Below are 23,128 nucleotides of genomic sequence, written 5' to 3' on the forward strand. Positions count from 1 at the left end.
CTGGGTTCATTTCAGTGGGCGCTGTGAGACCTCCAGGTCTCTTCACTCCCAGGGCCTCGGCTCCCCTCTGCAAAGGTTAGCCAGAGGAATTGGGGCCTTTCTAGTCTGGGCCTGCCCCCTACGAGGGCACATAATAATGGCCCCTATTGTCATTGTGATTCACTAGCTGCAGGGAGAGGTCACCGAGCGGTGGTTAGGAACCTGGGATCGCCCTCCTAATCTTGGGGTCCTTAGAACCCTGGGCAGGCCTGGAACTTTCTCCAGCAGAGATCAAAATGCACCGGGCTCAGGCTTTTCCCGCAGACAGATGGCGATGCCGCCTCTTCGGCCCCTCCGCCAAAAGTCAGGGAGCAGGTTTCAACACTGCTCGTGGGAAAGAGTGTACCCATGGCCTCTCTCCCTGGAGAGACCCCAGTGTCACTATTCCTTTGCAGCGAGCGACCTTGGCATTCGAGGTCCTCGGGGCCCGGGAAGGGGACAGAGGAGGCGCCGCCGGCGGGGAGCGGGGAGCGCGCACCTGCTGCAGGTGAGGCCCAGCTTGCGGAAGGGGGAGGAGCCGTCGCGCAGCACCCGGGTGGGCTGACCCCCAGCTCGGCCCCCGAGGGCGGCCGAGGACATCCGCGGGCGTCGACGTAGCCCCTGTGAGGCGATGCGCGCTGCAGACGGCGGCCCCAGCGGCTCCGAGCCCCGCGCCGCGCGACGGCCCCAGGAGAACATTCGAGGCAGCGGCGGCGTTGGAGGCCCGGGGTCCGTTCGGTATTTGAATAGCACAAAGGAACCGCCTTGGTCTGATTGGTCAGCGGAGCGGCCGAGGGGCGGGCAGCGCCTGTCACTCGGGAGGCTCTGCGTCTTTTTATTGGCTTAGCCGGTGGGAGGCGGGGTCAGGCTTCCCGGTTAAATAGCTGGGGCCGGGCCGGCCGAGGCTCATTGCTTTGGCGCCGTCTGGGGAGCGTGAGCTAGCGGGTGGTGCGCGGCGCATGGTGGCGGCTCCTCTCGGAGCGCAGACGACCCGCTGACCCGGGCTCCGTTTTCCCTTGCCCGGTGCGCCTCGGTAGCCGACTGAAGGCAGAAACAGCAGCAGTACTAACAGGAGCAGCGGCGGCTGCTTCGCCGCGGGAGCATGGAGTGCGCCCTGGACGCCCAGAGCCTGATCAGCATCTCCCTGCGCAAGATCCACAGCTCCCGGACCCAACGCGGCGGCATCAAGCTGCACAAGAACCTCCTGGTGTCCTACGTGCTCCGCAACGCGCGCCAGCTCTACCTGAGCGAGCGCTACGCCGAGCTCTACCGGCGCCAGCAGCCTCCGCTGCAGCCGCAGCCGCCCCTCCACCAGCACCAGCCCCTCGGTTACGCGGCGGCGGCGCCCGGCATGCCGGCCAGCTCCGCCGACTTCGGCCCGCTCCAACTTGGCGGCGGCGGGGACGCGGAGGCGCGCGAGCCGGCCGCCCGGCACCAGCTGCACCCGCTTCACCAGCTCCACCAGCTGCACCTCCAGCAGCAGCTGCACCAACCCCAGCAGCACCCGGCGCCCAGGGGCTGCGCGGCAGCGACAGCGGCCGGGACGCTCGCGGAGCTGCCCGGGTGCGCCGCGCTCCAGCCGCCGCACGGCGCGCCCCACCGCGGGCAGCCCCTGGAGCCACTGCACCCGGGTCCGCCGCCGCCCGCGCCCTCCGCGCTCTGCCTGCGGGACCCTCGCGCCTCCGCCGCCTGCTCCGCGCCCTCCGCGCCCCCAGGGGCCGCCCCTCCGGCCGCCGCCTCCCCGCCCATCTCTCCGGCCCCCGCCTCCTCCTCCAGCTTCTACAGGGGCGCGTACCCGGCCCCCTCGGACTTCGGCGTGCACTGCAGCAGCCAGACCACGGTGCTGGACCTGGACACACACGTGGTGACCACGGTGGAAAACGGCTACTTGCACCAAGACTGCTGCGCCTCCGCCCACTGCCCCTGCTGTGGCCAGGGCGCTCCGGGACCGGGCCTGGCATCCGCCGCCGCCGGGTGCAAGCGCAAGTATTACCTTGGCCAGGAGGACGAAGACGAGGAGGAAGAAGACGCGGGCGACTTGGGGGCCGAACCCCCGGGGGGCGCCCCGTTTGCCCCCTGCAAGCGCGCCCGCTTCGAGGACTTATGCCCGGACTCGTCCCCGGACGCGTCCAACATCTCAAACTTGATCTCCATCTTTGGCTCGGGCTTCTCGGGGCTGGTTAGCCGACAGCCGGACTCAGAGCAGGCGCCGCCGCTCAACGGGCAGCTGTGCGCCAAGCAGGCGCTCGCCAGCCTCGGCGCCTGGACTCGAGCCATTGTCGCCTTTTAGGGACCCCCGAGGGTACGGGGACCGGGGGCCCCGCGGGGCTGGGGCCAGACAAAGACTCAGCCTAGGGGCGAGAGGAGGGAGAGAGCGGGCGTCCACCCACTCGGACCTGAGCTGGGGGCGAGCAGGGGAGGCGGCTGATGTTTTATAATTGTAAAATAAAAAAAGAATTATAAAATCTTGGACTTTATTTTTGCAGAGAAAAAGCGCCTATTTAAGTATGCTTTGTGTTTCTCCTCTCCCCCCCCCTTTTTATTGTAGTGATTGCAGTGGTGTTTAGCGAGGAGCCTGCCACGTGAGGGAGGGCTACGGCCCGGAGGAGGTGCGGGGCGGCCGGGGGCGAGGCAGGGCGCGCGGGCTACCGGGGCGCACCGGGGGCGCAGCGCAGGAGGGCGCGGAGCTGGGGACGCAGATTCCAATCAGTTGTCAGACGCGGGAAGCCCGACGTTCCGCTCTCCCGAGTCCCTCGGTGGGGTGAGGAATGAGTCTTGTGAAATCCTCAGCAAAAAACAAAGGCAAACTATCTCCAAAAGGGACGTTTGGGTCACATTTCCTCTCTGGGGGCGGCCTCCAAAGTTCTCCAAATGAGAAGGCAGAAATGAAAACACTTCAACTTTTTTTTTCTTTTCTTTTCTTCCTGGAGCGGGTGTTTTGAACCCCTCCTCTCCCCGCCCCTCTGGCTCTGTTCCCCTCCCCTCCTCCACTCATCTCCTGCACTCCGGGGTGGCGTCCGACACCCCGACACTCTGGATACTCTTTGGGGAAGGGGTGGGGGGCGAGCATAGAGGACTACATTTCCCATCATGCCCAGCACTGCGGTCCTCACTAAACAAAAAAGGAAGTCGATTCCTTTACCTGGATCCTCAGCGGCCCCGGGGGAGGGAGGGGCCGGGACCGTCGACTGCGTCCGAGACTTCTCACTAAGTTCCTGGTCAGCTGTGGTGTTTGTGTGTGTGTGTGTATTCCTGAGTTGCGAAGTCCTGGCTCAGCCTTCGGCCGCATTTCATAAAACCAGCATTGTTCGAGCTTGTGAGAACCCCGTCCTGTGGTCTTCAGCTCCATAGATTTTAATTTAAGAGCCTTTTGTTGTTTAAAAAAAAGAAAAAGAAAAAGATGGTTCATCTGCAGCCCCTCTAGCACCATGCGAACAAGTTGCCAACCTTTCCCTTCCCCTGCCGTTCTCTCTTGTTCTCCTGTATTTTGTGCATACTGGATTGTATATCACCGGGTAAAACTGTTCAGATGATTTGTTTAAATTTATAATCTTAATAAAAAGTCGATTGTAGAGTACGGTGGTGCCTTGTTTTCAGATGGGCCTGGGGGGAAGCGAGCGGGATCTGCCCACATCCGCAAGGCCGGGGTGGGGACGGGGAGGGGGGTGGAGGGATGTTGGTGCTGGGGATGGAGCCGGGGCTGCGCGCGCGCCTCCGGGTCCCCTCCCTCACCCGCCCGCAGGTCTTGCCCCCCATGGGAACCGGCCGCCCCGGGGTCTCCAGCTGGAGGCCGCGCCAGCCTCATCCCACTCGCTCCCCAGCAGCTAGGGGCGCAGGAACCGCTCGGCCTCGAGTCTGAGCTCCCTGCAACCGGGGGGCTCCCGGGCCACCCACACTCCCCGCCCCGTGCGTCTGCCCGCACGTCCGCACGTCTCGGGCTGTAACTTGAGGAAGTTTTTTCCTTTCCTTTTTTTTTTTTTTTCTTTTTTTTTTTTTTTTTAAGTTGAGTTTGTTATCACTGCTCGGTGCCACTTGGTGGTGTACTGGCGGCGTCTCCCTCCCTCCTCGCGCCCCTCCCCTCCGTTCCTCCGCTCCCTCGGCTCCCGCCTCCCCGCCCTCCCCAGGATGGAGGCAGGAAAGCTCCGGGCGCGCTCCCCTCTGACCACCTACGGAATGACCTCAGAGCGGGAGAATGTGCCAAGGCCCGGGGGAAGCTCGCGTGCTCCCCGCTGCAGCCCAACGCACATCTGGAGCCGCGGCTGGGCCCGGGGGCGCGCGAGCGGTTCCAGCTCTGTAAGGAGGGGATGGTAAAGAAAAGAACCGGGCGGAGAGGGGGTGTCGCAAAACGAGGCAAGCAGCTGCCTGCTTGCTCTGCGTGTCTGACGGGGGTCTCTCGATATCTCTCCATCTCTGGCTCTCTCCCCAGAGCTCCACGGTTATTAGGAAGATTGGCCTGTAGTCTTTTTTTTTTTTTTTTTTTTTGGTTTACCGTTTCTCTGGTTTTGGTCTCAGGGCAATGTCTGTAAAGCTCCAGCACCCCCCTTTCCACGCGGGCACCCCCGCCCGAGCCACATGGCAGGACGGCTCAGCCTTCTTGGCCGACGCTCGATGCCCCCCGCCCCGACTTGGGGAGGTGAGTCCTCAGGGACCACTCGGCTCCAGAACCCGGTGTCCCGCGAGACGAAGTTCTCGGGGACACTCTCCAGGACGCGGGGGGGGGGGGCGCGGGGCCGCGACGCAGGTGGGGGAAGAGGGAGGATCTGGAGGCGTTGCGCTACGGGGAGGAAAGGCACCTTCATCGCCACCTCCCCTGGGGCTGTTTTCTCGGCCTCCCACGGGAAGAGTCTGGAGCTGCTGAGGAGGGGGAACAGCACGTGTCCCCCTCCCCATTTCTCTCGCTGCAAGTCCAAGGAAATAGCTGCGGGCTGCGCCGTTGTGGCTGCATCCGCCAAGCCAATTGCCAGAGCTCCCCCTAGCGCCGCTTCGAGGGCGCTGCAGCGGCTGCGGATGGGAGTGGGCGAGGCCCGGCCGGGGGCGGCGGCGCTGCGGGGGGCGGCGGTGCGCACCCAGTGCAGCGGCGCCGCGGCCCACCCAGCCCTGGCTGGCGGGGGCGGAGCCCGGGAAGCCACAAGCGTCCCGGATCCACGACCGTGTCAAGGAAGGCACGTGCCTGGTCGCCTTTGTTGGGAACATGAGGCTGGTCACCGGAAGGGACCGGCAGGGAGCGGGGCCGAAGCCCGCACGGGTCGCCCCCCATCTTCCCTGAGGAGGTGTGTGGTGGGAGGGTGGGTAGGTGGGTGGCGAGGTGCGAAGTCAAAGCTCTGAAAGCCTCAGGAGCCCCATCTTAGGGCTCCCCACCCCTTGCCTCTGTGATGGGCAGGCAGAGGCAGATGCTCTTCTCATCTTGTTTAGAAATGAGAATATTTAGGGCCGGACATGGTGACACACGCCTGTTTTCCCAAGTATTCCGGAGGGTGAGGCAGGAGGATTGCTGCCCAGGAGTTCAAGGCCAGCCTGAGCAACACAAGCATTCGCCTATCTCCAAAACTCAAAACTCTGCACTGAGAAATGAGTTTGCCCAGGATCACACCCTTAAGTGGCCAGTCTCCACCTCCTGCCACTCACAGTGTGGAGGGGAAGAATCCAACATTATGATGCATTGTGATGTGATGCAAGTGGCAAGTGGCCAGGAAGTGGGGGCTATGTCCTGCTGCTTCATCCAGGTCAGGCACTGACTGACATGGTAGGGGACAACGGCATGCCTGGCACCTGTTTGGGCGAAAGGTAGGTCTCCTTAGCGCTTGTGCTAAATGGCATATTTGGCTTCAGGTACAGTTAGATCCAGGTACAGTTAGATTCAGGTGCAGAGCGGCAGGATGCTTTCCTCAGTGTCCTTTGCCTTTCTGCCCTGCATCTGCCCCTCCCACTCTCTGACCACAGACCAGCTTCGGGCTCCCCAGGAGGAAATGGCCTCTCTCCTGATTGCTAACTCAAGAAAATCCCAGGAAAGGACTCTGTCAGGTCCCAAAAGGACCTGGTCCTGTCCCAAGCCTGGGGCCAGGCCTGAGGGGCAATTGGTAGCCCCCACTGGAAACTCCCAGGCAGAGAAAAGTGCCACTTGTCACACCCCGGGGGGACATCCGGGATACCAGTAACACAATCTGACCACTGTCCAGATAAAAAGGGCTGCCTACCGGGCATAGCACACACCTGTAATTCTAGCACTTGGGAGGCTGAGGCAGGAGGATCACTGTGAGTTTGAGGCCAGCCTAGACTACAAGGGAAACCTTGTTTCAAAAGAGCCCAGAATCGCCCCTCCTGCACCCCACTTTTTGGCATGGTGGTTTCTGGTGCTGGGATGGAACCCAGGGCCTCAGGCAGGCTTAGGTGGGTGCTCTACCGCTGAGCTGCACCCGTACCCTATACCCTGTTTTTGTTAAAAAGATAAACAGGGCAGAAAGCGAGGCTGACGGTGTGCTGGGTGATAAAGCACCCGTGGAGCTTGTCTGCAGCCCTGAAAAATCAAATATTTAAAACACAAGCTCGGGCTGGGGATTTAGCTCAGCGGCATAAGCGCCTGCCTTGCAAGCAGGCAGTCGTGAGTTTGATCCCTGGTACTGATAAAAAGGAAAAAGACAAAAAAAAAAAAAAAAAAAAAAAAAAACCACAAGCTCACCCTGGGACTCAGTCTGGCCATGCCCCTCGTGAGCCCTGAGCCAGCCCTACCTGCCCATCATCAGTCACTAGTCACCGCACAAGATTTGCTGGGGAACCCGGTGGAGGGGCAGCAGGAGAGACACGTGCCCCAGAGCATTCTCAGCCACTTGGGCGGAAGCCCAGGAGGAAGAGGCCAAGCTCAGCAGAAAGGGCATGGGCTCAGCCTCCAGAGAGCCCAGCTCAGGTCCTGACTCAGGAGGAGACTTCCCTGGGCCCGGGCTGAGTCACTTCCCCGCTGCCTCAGCTGTGCAGCCAGCGCCAGAGATCAGAAGTGCTGTCCAGGGCCAGCTCCTGCCCTCCCAGGGTCAGGACCACTCCACCAGGGGCTGCGAGCACAGCTCCACAGCACAGTGCTTCCCGGGTAGAAGGATTAGGGTGGGGAAGGAGCCATGGCTTCCAACTCTCTGATGATGTGAGGCCCTGTGTCCAACCAGAGTAAGAAAAGCACAGGTGATGTCAGGTTCCACAGCTGCCTGTAAGTGCCCCGTGTCTGGTTACCCCCGCGCTCAGAGGCTGAGGCAGAAGGATCTCTACAAGTTCCAGGCCAGCCTGGGCTCCATAGTGAGTTCAAGGCCATCCTGAACTACATAGGGAGATCCTGACTCAAAAAAAAAAAAAAAAAAAAAAAAAAAAAAGCATTCTTCCAATACTGTTTCTTTAGAAAGAGGAACAGTCTGAAGGAGGTGGGACTTTAGATTTGGTGAGCAGGAAGGTTAACTGCGTGGAGCGGAGTGGAACAAGGTAGTGATATCAGTCAGCATGGGATCAGTTATGCTGCAGTAACAAATTAACCCCCTTTTGGAGGTTTAGCACAACAAAGCATTCTTTCTTTTCTTTTTTTTTTTCAACAGGGTCTCATTGTGCAGTTCAGGCTGACCTTCAATTCACTTTATAGGCCAGGCTGGTCTCCAGCTTACAACAATCCTCCTGCTTCAGCCTCCTGAGTGCTGGCGAGCAAGGTGTGCCCCTACACACCCAGGTTAATGAAGTTTTCTTTTTGTTTTGCTTTGTTTTTTTGATTTTGGGGTTTTTGAACCAAACTCTCCTACAGTTCCCCATGGAGTAACATGGCAATTTTGGCTACTTCTTTCCTTGTGTTTTTTTGTGTTTTTTTGAGATAGGGTCTTGCTGTGTGCAGGGTGGTCTTGAATGTGAACCCATCCTCCTGCTTCAGCCTCCCAGGTGCTAGGGTTACAGGCCTGTACCTCAGCGCCTCGATGCTGCAATGCTTCTGTGTCGAGGCATCTGGTGAGGATCCACAGCCCAGCCTAGAAGCCGTTTCCCCTCCACCCACGGGGCCAGGGGAGCCCTGTGCCTGTGCCTGTGCCTGATTGCAAGAGTGGAGGCTCGGGAGAAGCCGCGCCCATGAATGAGCACTGGGGCTCGCTGTGACATAGGGGAAGAACATTCTAGGCAGGATGAATGGAAAGGGCGAAGACGACCCCCCAGGCCACCACGTGTTCCCAGGTGGCCAAGGCAGCAGGCAAGGGGCAGAGTGGCAGGAGATGGGGTGACAGAGGAAAGCAGGCTTGGGCCCAGTGGCCTGCATCCACTGTGGGAGGCATTAGAGTGTACCCTAAGTGCATTGTGGGTGAGTCCCAGCCAAGCCATCCACACACTGGGGTTCGAGTCCCAGCTTTGTCCCTGTGGGACTAAAGTAAGCAGCCTCAGGGTTCCTGGAGAGCAGTGAGCAATTTAGTTGTGACCCAAGCAGGGGTTTCTATTGATGCCTATCCCCTGCAGGCCCTCAAGAAACCAGCCACCAGCAGTGGTGGCCCATGCCTGTCATCCCAGCATTCAGGAAGCCGAGGCAGAAGGATTACAGGGAGTTCAAGGCTGGCCTGGGCAACACAGTGAATTCAAGGCCAACCTAGAACACATACTGAGACCCTGTCTGGGAAAACAAAACCATGCAACAGAAGTCTCAGCAGTTACAGACAGCACAGAACTTCCTTCTTTCTGGGCGGTGAAGGAGGTGCTGGAGGGGCAGGGGTAGGAGAAGCCAGCTTGCAGTCTGGCCAGCTGCCCTGACCAGTTCTCCTGGTTGTGTCCAGCCCACTGCAGCAGGCCCCACCTGGGTCAGGATGATATGGGTGCTACAGGGTTTCCCGGCCACCCTCCCTGGGGCACACGCACTTCCCAAGCCCAGCCTGATTGTTCTAAGCCACAAACCAGCTACAAATCAGGCGCTGCCACCTTCCAGGTGACCACAGGCTCCCAGTGCCGCCTCTCAGAAGCCCCAGTTCCTCGTCGGCAGAATAAAGGGGCGCAGGAGAACACCCACTTACGGAGTGAGGTGTCTACAGCTGGGAGCATGGTACACGGTCCATGCTCAGGAAGGGACAGCTGTGATGGTGGCACTGGTCAACTCTGACCAGGGTGGTCCTTTGCCCAAACCCCCAGGACAGTTTTCCCACTGACACTCTCCAGCTGAGCAAAGGGATGGCCAAGGAGTGAGACCTCGCCAGGGCACAGTGGCACACACCTGTGGTCCCATTACAGGAGGCTGAGGCAGGAGCGCTAGGCCAGCCCGGGCTGCATAGTGAACTGAAAGCCAGCCAGAACCTCATACCAAGACCCCGGCTGAAAAAATGAAAATGAACAGAAAAAATTCAGTGTAAGAAGGGCAGCCCCCAGCAAGGTGTCTGTGCCTCTTCAGGGCCTGGCTGTGGCTGATCAGAGTTACTGTGTGGGGTTGATCAGCGCATTCAGCATCTGTGCCTGGCAATGAATGAATGAAAGAAAGAGCAGATGGTAGGATGGATGGACAAACTATTTGTCCATTCCAGGGAGTGGCTTTCAGAGGAAACTGTTGGTGAGAGGTCTTCCACCTGTCCTCCTACTAGGCCTTCCCCACTCTCCAGCCCACACTGCTGATCTCTGACTCTTTCCCTTTCCGGTCCCCATCCTGGCACCCACGTGCGCACGCACACACCTCCTTTCACACCCACTTCAGTCAGCCTGCAGAAGCGGAGAGACTGGGGAATAAAACTTGCCTTTGTAGGGAAGCATTCGAGACCCAAGGCAGATAAAGCATGTGACCTGTAGCAGAACACAACCATGCGGGGAGGGACTGCTAGACTAGGTGACCTACAGACATTCCAGCACCATGATGGACAGGCCCAACTTCACTTTGTTTTGCTTTGTTTTTTGAGACGGGGTCTCGCCGTGTAGTTTAGGCTGACCTTGAACTCCCTTTGTCACCCAGTCTGGCCTTAAACTCCCTGCGATCCTCCTGCCTCAGCCTCCAGAGTACTGGGAGATTACAGGTTTGCACTACCACAGCCCCGACAGACCCAAGATTCTTTCTGAAAGGAACCAGGGCATCTGGATCTGAGGGCCAGGTTGTCTGCTCCACAGGCCTCATCGAGTTCCAGCCTCAGAAATGCAACTCAAGCCCCCTCAGACAAAGGGGTCTTATTTTTTGACTCAGAAATTAGGAGGTCTCCAGGCCTTTAGCTTGGGCACAGCTGGACGCCAAGGCCCCATGATCTCATCTGGGCTTGTTTGCTCTCTCTCTTGGACTTTCCCTATCTTCTTGGCCTCTTTTTAGGTTTTCTGTGGCTTCAAGGAGACCAGCCAGAGGCAGTGCTCTTGCACGTGGCTATGTTCAAATCATATGCTCCGGGTTTAACGCCTTGCAGCTACCCTCATGAAATCCATAATTGTTTTATCTTTGAATCTGTTTTGGACACGAAGTCTGGGTTAACAGGAGCATGAGCCAGAGGCTTAAAGCTTCACTCCAGTGCTATCCTGTCCCTGCCATCTTCCCACCTGCCAGGGACGGGTTCCTTCCCATCCGACACACACAGACTTGTTTAGATAGAGCATGCCCCGCCCCCACCCTGCCTGGGCACTGGGTTCTGCTGTAGCGCGCAGGCAGGACTCAGGACAAGAGTCTGGTGGCTGGGGGAGGTGAGCCTGCAGCTGCCAGGTATCGCGGGTAGGAAATGCAGAGGCAGGCACAGCAAGGACCTTCGACGACAAACCACAAAATACGAATTGAGTCCTTTCAGTGAGTCTGCATGTAAAGTAAATGCTGTGATATTTGTATGCTGCGATATAAAGATTAAATGGCAAAACTCCATGCTAGTCATTTAAAATTTTAATTTTTCCTTACTTCAAAAGACAGTAAACAGAAAATTAAAAACCCATGACGCTACAAAAGAGATCAGAAAGTGTCATTTTTTTTCCTGCTTGTTGGGCAATGGGCCCTACAGCTTCACTTCTCCCTGGGCCCCGTATTATGTGCCTGACCGGCCAATGGCATCGCCAGGATCCCCACCTTCCCAGCTCAGCAAGCCAGGCAGGAAGGCATCTTCCCAACAGCTCCAACAGGAAGTACAACAGAGACCTCATTGGCAGGCTTGGGCCACGTGCAGAGCTCTGGGCCAATCATAGCAAGGGGGGAGGCAGGAGCCCTCTGATTGGTCAGGTCTGGGCACGTGGCCATCCCTAAGCTTAGAGGCCTGGTCAACCCCACCTCCTCCCACTTCCCATGGGTTCTGCAGGGAGGAGGGATTCTGTTCCCACACAACCCTCTGCTTAGTTTGAAAAATGAAAAACGTTCTGTTCCTGTCTCCTCGCCTCCTCTGTGGGGTGCTCCTGTCCTTCCTCCAAATGCTGGGGATCCAGGGCTCAGAACTGGCCCCCTTCTCCTGGTCCCCACCGTCCAGGGACAGCACCCCCCTAGTACCACCCCAGGGCCCATCCTGCCTCATCTCTGCTCTTGGGGTACCCACAGCTCAGAGCTGACCTGTCTGAATCGAAGCCACGAATGCCTTCTCTGCCTGCAGAATCAATCAATAAAAGCAGCTGGTGGGTGATCTCGCTCCCGGCACTTGATGATTTCAGTGGTATAAATCCTCCTGCCTTAGCCAGTTCAGAACCGCCAGGGTAGCCCGTGCTCTCCTCCTCGCCGGGGCCGGCTCAGCACACTCCAGCCTCCTCCTCGCGGCCCGCCCCGCACCAAGGCCTTGGCACCTGCGACCCCTTTCCGGGGACTGCTGGGACTCAGCTCTCCGCACACGAACACTGGTTGCTTGTGCGTAGGGGGGTCTCCTTCCACCTCTCGCCCTGAGGACCCTTGCCAAATTGCACCCACTTGTTTTTCAGTTTCTCTCTCGCTGTTTGCCAGTGCGTTTGTCATGCGACTCTCTTCTCACCGGCAGCCCTGGAAGACACGGTGCCTGCACACAGTAGACCTTCTGCAAACTTCTGTTGGTTGCAGGAAGCATTTCCTGCAAGTTACCCGGACACTGGGAAGCTGGCTGCCTACAGAGCGTGGATGGCCCAGAGGGAGAGGAGGAGGCTGAAGGTGTGGGCTTGTTTGCCAATGTGAGCTCTTGGACTGTCCTGCCGCGGCAGGTGCCAGCCTTGGGTTATCAAACGCAGGACAGCTTCGGCTCGGTCTCTGGCTTGCTGCTCCCCTTCTGCCCTTGAGAATGTCTTGCCCGCTCGGCTTCTGAAGGCCAAGGCCACCCAATGTACCTGCCCCCATCCAGGTGCTACCCACACTTGGGAGTGAACCAGGGAACCACTGAGGGCCCCCAGGGACCTGACCAGCATCACTTTTTCAGCTTTTTCACTTCCATTCCTTTGTTCCTTCATTCATTCCTTGTTCCACAAATAGCTTGTGGACATCTGCATTCTCTGGGCCAATCACTGGGGACCTACACTGATCCCGGACACTGGGAACTCAATGGTGACCCAAAGAGGCCTACATCCTGCTCTCATGAGCTCTCTGGCACCAGAGTAAAATCAGGTTGTGAAGGACCAGTGGAGGAACTGGAAGATGGCAAAGTGGAGAACAGCTGGCGTGGGGATGGCATCCTTGGCAGAAACTCAGAGGAGACAGAGAGTCATTGTACAGAGATAGCATCTGAACTGAGTCCCCAAAACCCAAGAGAGGCCTTGCTTGGCCTGGTGTCCTGCAGTCTGAGTTGAAGGAGCAACAGGTGCAAAGGCCCTGAGGCAACACCAAGCTTGACATTTTGGTTGGTCAGGGATAGAGCACTGCAATGAGAAGTAAAAAGATGGACCCATGTGGTAGAGATTCCCATTTGCAATGAGACCATTAAGGAATCTGACAGGATCTACTGAGCAGCACAGGGCACAGCCCAGGCAAGGAAGACAGAGGGGAGTCAGGGCCCCAGAGAGAGGACAGCTGACAGTGACCATGGTGCAGGGAAGAGAGAAGTGGTAACTGTGAATTACATATATTCCTCATTTAATCACCCACTTGTTTAACAATGGTTTAGATTTATGACCTCCACTCAAACTTATAACCAGTCCTTTTTGTTTGATACAGTTCTGTACATCTTGTCTATCGAGCCTCAGCATCTTGGATGGTACACCGTTTGTACAGCACTTGTTATAGTTTGCGTCTAGATGTCCCCCAAAGCCTCATACAGTTGTAGACTGGACTCTTTCAGAGGTGGCTGAATCTAGAGTGTGGGATTGGTTCATGGTTCAATGCTAGGATTGAAAAATGTGCTGGGTCAGTCCACTGATTGGATTGGTACCGCCCTAACCTGGGAAACCAGATACAATACAAAGAGCAGAAAGAGGCCTGCTCTTTTCTTGTTCTTTTTTTTTTTTTTTTTCTTTTTATCGATACCAAGGATCAAACTCACGACTGCCTGCTTGCAAGGCAGGTGCTTATGCCGCTGAGCTAAATCCCCAGCCCCATCTTTTCTTGTTTTTTTGCTGTCTTCCACTGCCATGAACTGATGCCTCTTTGCCATGTGCCCCCCTGCCTTGGAGCCAGCTGATGATGGACTGAAACCTCTACAAACTGTGAGTTAAATACAGCTTTCTTCCTTTAATTTTGGGTGTCCAGCAATGAGAAAAACTAACTAAAACAGAATTTTGTACCAAAGGTGTGGGATCATTGCTGTGATTGTTTCTGACCATGTGGTTCAAGAGCCCTTGGGAATGGCTTGTGGGAAGAGTTAGGAAAGGTTAGGAGATGCTGGCTGAAAAAGCAGAGCTGGAAGGCCTTAGGCTGTTCTGCATGGGAGAACTGAGGTGGTCAGAGCTCAGAAGACCAGAAGGCTGAAAGAAATTCTACCAGTAAAGACCGGGCTCGGGAGTTTTCTTCTGGGAAGAAGGACTGCATCAGCTGCTGAACTCCAGATGATATATGTTATGGCTTGACAGAAATTTCATCTGCATTTTGTTCATGTCCAGAGACTCTGCCTGAGACTGAGAGTAAAGGCAGAGGACTAATTAATCTTACAGAAGAAATTTCAAGGCAGTCTAATTTTTTGTCTTTTTCGTTTTTTTTTTTTTTTTTATCGGTACCAGGGATCGAACTCACGACTGCCTGCTTGCATGGCAGGCACTTATGCCACTGAGCTAAATCCCCAGCCCCAAGGCAGTCTAATTTTGAGGTGGTGGCATGGCTGCTGTTGGGAGCCTTTCTGTTGAGATATATGTTGAGATTCAAGAGCAAAAAGCCCAGCAGAATGATTTAAAATGTTTTGAGTTCAGCCAAAAAGGAAGCTGCAGTAAAGTTGTGGACTGCAAAGATAAAGCTGGGGAGACCTTGATTACTGAGAAGGACAAGAGAATAGAAGAGATGGCCTGAGAGCATCACAAGAAGCAGCAGGACCCCACTCTTCTCAGCCTCAGAACTACCAAAGTGAAAGAGAGGCCCAGAGCACCATGGCCTAGAATTTATTCCTCAGGCTCATGTGCCTAGTGCTCACTGACCCAGGCACCCCTTCTCTACAGCAAAGAGATAGGGAAGCCTGGCTACTGCTCCAGCTGGCAGAGGACCGTGGCATCATCCATGTGGTGCTGGTTTTAGGTGCATGCAGAATGCAAGAATTGGGGGATCAGGAAGTCTTCCACCCAGATTTCAGATGGCCTGGGAGGCAGGTCAGGCATTGTGCACCTGAGAGGGCAGTGTCTGAAGCTGTGAGCGTAAAGCCAAAGGTGCTGTGGAGACCTCCTCAGACGTTTGGAGAAGCCAGGAATGTGGACATCTGAGGAAACCTGCAAGGAGGGAGTAGAGCAGGCCCAAGAGAGAAGCCATGGGAACTACAATCAGTAACAGAGCCATAGGGGCAGAGCCACTGAAACCCTTTGGGGCTCACATCTTGCCACAGATCACCTCAGAGGCTGCACACGCAACTACACGGCTTAATGTCTGCCCTGCTGGATTTTGGACTTGCTTTGGTCCCAATCCTTTGTGTCCCCATTTGTAACTTTTGGAGTGCAAATGTCTATCTTGTACCACTGAATGCTGAAAGCATTTAACTTTCATTTGTACAGGGGCTCACAGCTAAGAGTTTGCCTTAAGTGTCAGAGATTTAGGGCTCGGACTTTTTGACCATGCTGAAACTGTTAGGACTTACGCAACTCTTAGAGGTGGACTAAATACCTTTTGCATAAAAGAATATACATGAATCTTTTGGGGGTCTGGGGTGGAATGTTATGGTTTATGTCTAGATTTCCCCCAAAGCCTCATACAGTTTTGGATAGAGGCAGCTGAATCTAGAGTGTGTGACTGATTCGTAGTTCAGTGCTGGGAGTAAGGGTGCTGGGACTGCAGGTGGATGATTGCTGGATCAGTCCACGACCCAGACTGGCCCCGCCCTAGTCCAGGAGACTGGATATAAGGAACAGAAAGAGGCTTGCCCCGTACCCTTTTCTCTCTGCTTGTGCTGTCTTCTGTGGCCACGAACTGTTGCCCTCTGCCATGTGCCACCCTGCCTTGGAGCCAGCTGGTTATAGACTGAAACCTCCACAAACTATGAGCTAAATAAAACGTTTTTCCCTTTAATTTTGCGTGTTGAGTATTTTATCTTAGCAATAAGAAAAAAGTAACTAAAATGTTGCCATAGTTTTTACTAATTGTATTATATAGTATAGTACTCTAGGTTTACACTGTTGTGTATTACAATACTGCATGTAAGAGTTATGCAAATAAAAGCAAAGTTTGAATTTCCTTTACCATTTTTTTGCTCTGAGCCTTGTATGTACATACTGTGTACAATTCCTCATTTAGTGAGCAATCCAACAGCCTAGGCAGAGGAACGGAGAACTATGTTGTTAAATGAGGGGCATGCGTATAATTTTAGGGAAATCCAGGAGCTCCTGTTCATGGATTCATGCCATGGTTTAGAGCTAAAGCATCCCAAATGTCTCACATTTGGAGGTGGAGCGTGGTTACAAGGAGTCGGTCATGGGCTGTGACCTGAAGGGTGAGTTCTTGTCCCTGGTTCTTCCCTTTTCTCTCTGCTTCCTGGTCACCATGATGTGAGCAGCTCTGCCTACCAGGCTGCCGTGCCACTTCTGCCTCAAATCCAGCTGACCGTAAACTAACCCCACTGAAACCATGAGTCAAAATGAAGCTGTCTTCCTTTACTTATTTATTTTTGTGGTACTGGGATCAGACTCACAACCTCGCACTTGGCAGGCAGATGCTTGTGCTGCTGAGCTAAATTCCCGGCCCTGCTTTGTATTTTCTTGAGACAGGGTCTCACTACGTAGGTCAGACTGGCCTTGAACTCACTTAGGTAGCCCAAGCTGGGCTTGAACTCATGGTGGTCTTCTTGCCAGAGCCTGCTAAGTGCTGGGATTATAGGCTTGCACCACAGCCCTGGTTTACATTACTTTTTATATCACAAATGCTTTTCATTTTTATTAGAACGTGTTTGCAATACATAATGAACATATTCCTTGTGGAAAGTTTGGATGTGTACATTACACGCCTTATTTATGCCCTTACCTCCTCCTCCCTCCATCTCTCGATCTTTCCCATTTGAGAAATATTTACAGGGTACCCCAGTTTACTGTGAGAGTTTGGGGAAGTTGGACGTGTTTGTCTGGGGAGGATTAGCTGGTGTTGTCACCCCATGTGGAGTCTGCAGATAGAAGCAAATTTTTGCCGAATACTTTTGTTTGCAAACTGAATTGTTTGCAAGGATTCACAAATCAAGGTACCACTATCTTTTATTTTGTTCTTTATTCATATTTTGGGTTCTCATGATAAACTATGTGACTCACCTAACATTATGGTCTGAAGATGTACCCATTTTTCCACGAATAACTCAAGTTTATACTTCTTTCTGGCAAAGTCATACTTCACTGAGTGTAATTTATTTTTGGCTTTTTGAGATGGGGTCTCACTATGCAGTTCAAGCTGGCTGAGCTCACTTTGTAGCCCAGGCTGGTCTCAAACTCCAAAGATCCTCCTGCCTCAGCCTCCTGAGTGCTGGGATTATAGGCGTGACCCACCACACCCAGCTCTCATATTTTCTTAAACATTTCATCTGTTGAGGGATACATAGCCTGTGTCCAAGTTTAGCTGTTAAACAAATTATGCTTCTGTAACCATGGGTATGCCTCGATCCTGTTACATGATGTACTTAACTCTTTGGGGAAGACACTTAGAAGGGAAATAACTGGTCAAATGGAATTTCTACTTTTTTTTTTTTTTTTTTTTGAGAACTCTCCATACTGATCTCCATTGTGGTTGTCCTAATTTACATTTCCTTCAACAATGCAGAATGCTCCTGTCCCCCAGCAGCCTCTCCAGCCTTTGTTGTTATTTATTTATGTCTTGATGATAGCCGCTTTTGGAGTAAGACAGACTCAGTGTTTCAACTCACGTTTCTCTAACGGACAGCTGTTCATCATGTATTTATTGGCCGTTTGTATTTCTCAAGCTGTCTATTCATTTAATTTGCCCTTTTTTTGATTTGGTTTCTATGGGGATGCTAATTTTTAGACTTCCGTATGTATTGTAGTCTTCAGTCCTATGTCTGAGGACAGCTAGTAAAACTTTGTCCCATGCTTCGGCTGTCTCTTCACTGTTTGCTGTTTCTTTCTTTCTTCTTCTTTTTTTTTTTTTTAGACTGGGGATCAAACTCATGACCTAACACTTGCCAGGCAGGCCCTTGTGCCACTGAACTACATCCCCAGCCCACTATTTGTTAATTCTTGGTATTATTTCCTGTGCAGTAGGGTTCTGTTCAGAAAGTTCTTGACCCTGCCTGTGATTTCAAGAGTTCTACTTACTTTATCTTGCAGGAGACTAGGGGTTCAACATTCAGATGTGTAGACCTTTGAGCCACTTTGGTTTTAGTGCAGTACCTGTTCGGAGATACGGGTCTAGATTCTTCTGCATGGACAGTCAGTTTTCCCAGCACCGTTTATTAAACAGGCTGTCTTTCCTCTAGTGTACATTTTGGTCCCTCCATCACAGATCGAAACGCTGAATGTGCTTGAGTTTGTTTCTGCTCTCTCTGTTCTGTGCCCGGATCCGCAGGGGTGTTTGTGCCAGGGCATCTCCTCCCTTCAGCTGCAGGTGTTGGTGTTCTGTTCCAGCAGTGGAAAATGAAGCAAGAGTGGGGTCACTGCTGTGACTAACCATGTCATTCAGAAGCCCTTGGAACTGGTTTGCAGGAAGAATTTGAAAAGATTTGGAAATGCTGGCTCGAGACTGGTGAAAGATTCTGGTTTGAGCTCAAAAGGCCAGAATGCTGATAGGAACAGGAATAGTAAAGGGCAGGCCCGGGAGATTTCAGGTGGGAACGAGGTGCAGACTCTGCTAGAAACTAGATTAGATGCCATGCATGTTATGTCTGGGGAGAGGAGTCTACATTTTGCCCTGTCCTAAGACTCTATATGAGGCTGAATTTAAAAATAGTAAGCTAATTAATCTGGTGGAGGAAATTTCAAGGTGGCCCAACCCTGAGGCTGTGGCATGGGTCCTTCTGTGAGGTGCTTTATCCAGATCTACAGTGAGAATCAGTAGAAGGAACATAATGAATGACTTGAAAATTTCTCCAGAAAGGAAGAGCTTACAAAGTTGGGGCAAAATAGAATATTGTTGTTGAAAAGACTATCATTACAAAGAAGCCAAGGCAATGGACCCTTGACTTACAAACTCAGTTCATTCCTGAGGGCTGGGTGTAACTCAAGTAGTCAGTTGAAGACTCAGGCTCCTCTACAAGACCTTGTCTCCCGTATACAGGCAAATCCTAGTCACCTCCTGTGTGAACACTGCATGGTTTCTCTGGTATGAGAAATCAGAAGTGTGAATAAAGACCCAAATGCATAAAAAGTATTGTGAAATGGGAATAAAATGTTCAAATGGGAAGGAGAACTAGGGAGAGGAGAGGGGAAAGGAGGGAAAGGAAAAGAAGAAATGAAAAAAGGATGAAAAATGGAAACAAAGCTTTCGCAAATAGGGAGGGGAAGAGGCACTGAACAGCAGGGAGGGGAGTGAGAAAAAAAGAATCAAGATATATCATGTACCGATGCAGATTCTCTGTGATGAATGTGATCCTTATATATACCTAAAATCTACCAATGAACAGTTTTTAACAGCTCAGTGTCATGGGGCTGGATATTTAGCTCAGTGGCATAAGCACCTGCCTTGCAAGTGTGCAGTCATGAGTTCGATCCCTGGTACAGATAAACATGAAAAAGACAAACAAAAACAAAAACAAAAACAAAAACAAGCTCAGTGACATTGGCCCAGGATTTCTCAGTGAACCCCGCACAGTAAAGGGTGTTGTAATGTTCCTTCCAGAACTCGTCAAGGGTTAGATCTGTATCTGATGCCATCTGGAAGCACAGGCGGGTCATCACCCAAGCTGTTCATATCTCAGGCCAGTGGCAGTTGGAGGATCCACTGTATTTTGTACAGAGACAAGAAGAAATATGCCTCCAGAGAGTCTTAGAAATCAGCAAGACTCCACTCAGGCTCAAGGGTGCAGAATTGTAAATCTTTCATCTGAGAAGAGTCCCTAGGAGGTCTGCTAGGTCAGGGCCACCTTTGGAAGTGTATTTCGGAGTTTAGTCATTCAGGCACTTAGGAACAAGGCAGCCATGGTTCAAAGGGCCCGGCTACTGGTCTAGCTGGAGCCTGGTCTTGGTGTCACCCACAGGGGCCGCTTTTTCAGCCATGCAGAATGTAAGTTACGGGAGCATACAGCCTTCCACACAGATTGCAGAAGGCCTGGGAGACCAAGATAAAAGTCCCTCCCAGGAGCCCATCAGAGGGCAGTGGGTGAGGCTGAAGGAGTAGTGGAGACCCCAGAAAATGGAACATCAGCTGAGGAGAGCCACAGGCAGTGAGCAGAGCCTGCCCAAGAGGCCACGTGGGTTTCAATCGGCCGTGGGCTGGGGCTCATGTCTCTTTACAGTCTGCTTTAGATTCTGGACAAGCAGCTGCAGGACTTAGCATCTGCCCTGCCGAGTTTTAGCCCTGCTTTCATCCAGGTGCTGTCTCTTCCCGTATCCCTCCTTTTTGGAATAGGAATGTTTAACCAGGGCCACTGTATGCTGAAAGTATTTAATGTTCTTTTTGATTTTGATTTTTTTATTTAATGATTTTAGTTTTTTGAGACTGCTCTGCAGTCCAGGCTGGCCTTGAAGTCACATCCTCCTACCTCAGCATCAGGAATGCTGGGATTACAGATGTGTGCCACATACCCAGCTCTTTTTGATTTTTATAGGGACTTTTAGCTAAGAGTTTGCCTTGAATCTCAGGGGAGACTTTGGACTTTGCAGAACTGCTGAGGTTTTGGAGACCTGTAGGGGTGAACTAGATTCATTTGTACAATGAGATGGACATGAGCCTTTTGGCAGTCAGGGGAGGAATGCTATGGTTTAGATCTAAAATATTCCCCAAAGTCACATCTGGAGATAGGGCCTGGTTGGAAGGGGCGATCACTGGGGATGTGGCCTGGGAACTGTTCTCCTCCCTGCTCTGCTTCCTGGCACCGTGACACCAGCAGCTTTTCTCTGCCAGGCTGTTTCACCATGCTGCTTCTGCCTTAAAGCCAGACAACCATGGATGGAACCCACTGGAACCATGAGCCCAAAATCAGCCTCTCTTTTAAGTAGCAAGTGTCAGGTAATCTGTCCCAATGAGAAATACCATCCAAATACAGCTGGATAGTGTGGGTAGAGGAGAGGAAAGGGACTCGGGGTAATGCCTGGATCTGGGCCTGACAGCTGCCCATTGAAATGAGGAGGGTGGCCATGGGGAGGCCTGGGACCCCATTTGACCATAATCTATTCCCACTACCGCAGGGATGTCTTTCTCTTGTTCAGCCGGAGTGCCTTGTCGTGCCGGCCTGGATAGGACCTGACCTCGTATCAGATAAACTGGGATGAGATGGAGGCCTTGCCCCCCACCCCCAAATCCTCCAAGCTCCACCACTATCATCTCTAAAACAGAGACACGATGGATGCCACCCTGTCAGCTCAATGTGGTGACTCCATGAGGTGACACAGAACCTGTCTCACAGGCTAACAGACGAAGACATGTGTCGTCAGTCAGAATTGTCATCATTGTCCCAGCTGTCTTCGTGCAAATCAGTGCCTACTTCCTGACAGGGAGTCAGGCCCTGGTTTCTGTCTGCCAGGGCCAGTCCTCTCCTGGAGGGATGGGCCCAGAAGCAGGACAAGCGCGGCCGGCCATCAGGGTAGGACAGTGCAAGGCAGCTGGGGTTATTCCAAGGCCTCAGGCTGGATCCTAGGGACAGACTAAGAACACAAACTTCCATGGGAAGGAGTGCCCTGGTCATCAGTGACCTGGCCCATCTGAGCCTGTTTCCTCCTATGACATACAGATGTCACCATAGCAAAGATGAGGTGAAACCCAGGCATCTGTCCCAGGGCCCCAGGTGCATGCTAGGCTCAGGAGCCACCAGCTCCAAAGTCTGCACAAACCCACAGGGGCCAGGCTCAGGCAGCATCGGGGCCAGGAGTCAGAAGGGACCAGGGCAGGAGCTGCACCAGAAGGATCTCATGCAGCTGGGAAAAGAAACCAAGCTGGCCCATCCCAGGCCACACAGTGGACTGGGGCCACAGCCAGCAACCAGGTGACTGCCCCTAGCTCCAGGCGCCCTGCCACACTGCAGAGCCTTCCCATGAGGGTCCTTGCTGCTGTGGGGTCCTGGCTTTGCCCACCCCCCCCCCCCCCACCGCACGCCCATAGTTCCTGCACACCTGTGTCCCTGACACCCCCATAGAGGAGACCCAAGTCTGCGCCCCCCCTCTTTGTTACCTTTTGCACAGTGCCCAGGACCAAGTGGGCACAAGGGATATGCAGGAGTGGATTCCTGGTCACTGCTAGCTCAGTGGCCAATTATCCACATCAATCTCGGTGGCTTGGCTTTGGACACTGCTTATCAAGGAAGTCCTTACCTGTGTGTGCCAGTTAGCATGTGCCCACTCCCAGGCCTGTGGAGATTGGGGAGATGGAGCCACAGTGCCGGCAGCACCCTGCCATCAATGGCTCACTCACCCCACCTCTACTGAGGAACCCAGGCTCCACCAGATCGAGGTTACACAGTGGGAAGCGCAAGGGCCCACACCAGAGCCCCAAAAACCTGGGCTGCTACATTCTACATTCCTGGCTCTTGCAGAGGTGCGCCCATCTCGAGAAGGGTTGGTGGAGCCCCAAGTCCTGGCACAGAGCCAACCAGGATGTCCCAAAGTGCAGACCTGAGTGCCCCAGCCTGCAGTCCTGCCTATGCTCGTGTGTCAGCAACCCTTCCTTGTCTCTGGCAGTGATGAAGGGCAGAGGGACCAGAGCGCGTGTGGACTGAGGACTTGGAGAGTCCTAGCCAGATAGTGTGGGCCTGGGGAGCACAGTGCAGTGGGGCAGGGTGTGGGAGGGAAGCGCAGGGCGTGAGGATTGTATGCTGGGCAGTGGGCACCAGGGACGCTACCTCCAGTGGGAAGAAGTGTGCTGGGCTCCGAGGATCGTCTGTCCCTGGGTGTTGTCCAGGGTGGAAGACGGTGATGAAGATGGGCCCATGGTGGGGTAAGTGCCCGGTGCTGGGGGTCAGGAAAACACTTCAGCAGAATCATCGTGCTGCTGCCTATAGCCATGGCCACCAACCCCATCCAGGCTCTGCCCCTTCCTTACCAGACATCTGAGTGGCCCTTCCTCTCCTCCTCCGGCCCCCAGGACAAGTGCCCTCCTCCCTGCCGGAAGCAACCCCCTGCCCCCCACCTCATTCCCCATGAGCTTTAGGGGAAAATGTTCTCAATCAGTTCCTTTTTTGTCCCCTCAGTATGGAAGTACCACCTGGACACTGTGGAAAGATTTAAAAATCAAATGCAGTTGACACACACCCATCCACAATCCTTTTGCCCTTGCAGCATTTCCTTGGCCACCTTGGAGGCGGGAGAGGCGATGGGTTCTCCACAGCTCCCCCCTCCCCCGCCCCCAGGTGCCATCAGCAGACGCAGCCCATGCTGACACTGCCGAGTGACTGGACAGAAAGGCAGGTCTCTGCTGCTCCATAGAAGACCGCCACCTTCTCACTACCCGCGGCTCACAAACGTCTTCCAGAACAAACACAGCCTGGGGTCTGACGGCTCCATCTAGCCCAAGCCCCAGCTGCTGGGCGCG

General features: G+C 54.0%; 2 protein-coding genes across 3 annotated transcripts; both read left to right on the forward strand.

Moving 5' to 3' along the window:
- Window positions 1–916: 916 nt before the first annotated feature.
- Window positions 917–3,595, forward strand: Ier5l (immediate early response 5 like). Its single transcript, XM_005008602.3, has one exon. It carries the CDS (start codon window positions 1,121–1,123, stop codon window positions 2,306–2,308), a length of 1,188 nt encoding a protein of 395 aa, XP_005008659.2. The 5' UTR covers window positions 917–1,120; the 3' UTR covers window positions 2,309–3,595.
- Window positions 3,596–3,780: 185 nt separating this feature from the next.
- On the forward strand, window positions 3,781–15,526 carry LOC134475005 (uncharacterized). Of its 2 annotated transcripts, XR_010045998.1 has the most exons (3): window positions 3,781–4,311; window positions 4,531–5,802; window positions 7,587–15,526. XR_010045998.1 is itself a non-coding variant. In XM_063244328.1 (2 exons), the coding sequence occupies exons 1-2, from the start codon at window positions 4,144–4,146 to the stop codon at window positions 5,341–5,343; spliced, it is 981 nt and encodes a 326-aa protein (XP_063100398.1). In that variant the 5' UTR covers window positions 3,781–4,143; the 3' UTR covers window positions 5,344–15,526. The 2 variants fall into 2 exon arrangements, 1 of the variants encoding a protein (XP_063100398.1); XM_063244328.1 differs by having other exon boundaries at window positions 4,531–15,526.
- Window positions 15,527–23,128: the final 7,602 nt, after the last annotated feature.

Source organism: Cavia porcellus, unplaced genomic scaffold, assembly GCF_034190915.1.
Source record: "Cavia porcellus strain 051 isolate PalLab524CR breed Dunkin Hartley unplaced genomic scaffold, mCavPor4.1 scaffold_49, whole genome shotgun sequence".
Lineage (NCBI taxonomy): Eukaryota > Metazoa > Chordata > Mammalia > Rodentia > Caviidae > Cavia > Cavia porcellus.